This window comes from Kryptolebias marmoratus, linkage group LG8 (assembly GCF_001649575.2).
Source record: "Kryptolebias marmoratus isolate JLee-2015 linkage group LG8, ASM164957v2, whole genome shotgun sequence".
Lineage (NCBI taxonomy): Eukaryota > Metazoa > Chordata > Actinopteri > Cyprinodontiformes > Rivulidae > Kryptolebias > Kryptolebias marmoratus.
This window is the reverse complement of record NC_051437.1, coordinates 400,554-401,361: the sequence shown is the minus strand read 5'-3', so window position 1 is coordinate 401,361 and position 808 is coordinate 400,554. Positions and strand designations below refer to the sequence as shown.

Sequence of the window (808 nt, the reverse complement as noted above, 5' to 3'; positions counted from 1 at the left end):
TTGATGACAGATTTTTAGATTTTCTCTGATTCACTGGAGCTCCAGTGTGTTTTACAGAAAGCTTTTATTGTGAAGGAGCAGCAGATAGTGTTGGGATTGTGAGCTCAGCTCAGATGCAGCTGTGATGGAGCAAAGAGATCAGTAAACAGTGAGGCTGATATCAGTCAGATAAATGTTGCTGCTGATTTACAGCTGAATTCTTCAGATGAATCAGGCACCAATAAAATCCTGACTGCTTCCTGCTGCTGCTTAAATGGAGCTCCACCTGATTCCACATCATGAAGCTGCTGCCTCTGTGATCAGTGGGGCTTCCTCTAGCGCCACCATCAGGTCCACACTGTGGCTGTCAGTCAGAGATCTTCAACAGTAGAGTGCCCCCTGGTGGCTGCAGCCCTCAGCAGCAGCTCATGATGTTTGTTTCTGTCTCCATCAGGTGTATCACCCCATTACCCTCCATCTGCACTTTGACGGGCCCTACTGTCATCGACTTCTCCAGCCACTTGGACTTTGTAAAGGATCGGTGTGACTACCATCTGCTGCAGATCCAGGGGCTCTCTGTGGTTGGCTACTTCCTGGAGCGTCGTCTTAAAGATGTCAGCTTTCTGGACAGCGTGACACTGGAAGTGAACGGCGTTCACATCCACCTGAAACAAGGCGGCAGAGTTCTGGTGAGTCTCCTGCAGCTGCAGTTCATGAGTCAGAGTGGACTTGGATCCAGAATGTGTGGACTCTCATCTTTCCTCTCAGTGACATTAAGAAGCAGCTCTTTGAAAACACAAAAAAGGAGGCGTGGCTTCAATATTTAAGA

The 808-nt window shown here is 48.4% G+C and overlaps 1 protein-coding gene across 1 annotated transcript in view; it reads left to right on the top strand.

Annotated features, from left to right (window-relative positions):
* Positions 1-253: 253 nt before the first annotated feature.
* LOC108251520 overlaps positions 254-808 on the top strand; it is a 4,726-nt gene continuing 4,171 nt past the window's right edge. The window contains exons 1-2 of the mRNA XM_037976874.1: positions 254-345; positions 434-668. Of these exons, the coding sequence (XP_037832802.1) occupies positions 254-345; positions 434-668 (327 nt within the window). The remainder of the gene's footprint in view (positions 346-433; positions 669-808) is intronic.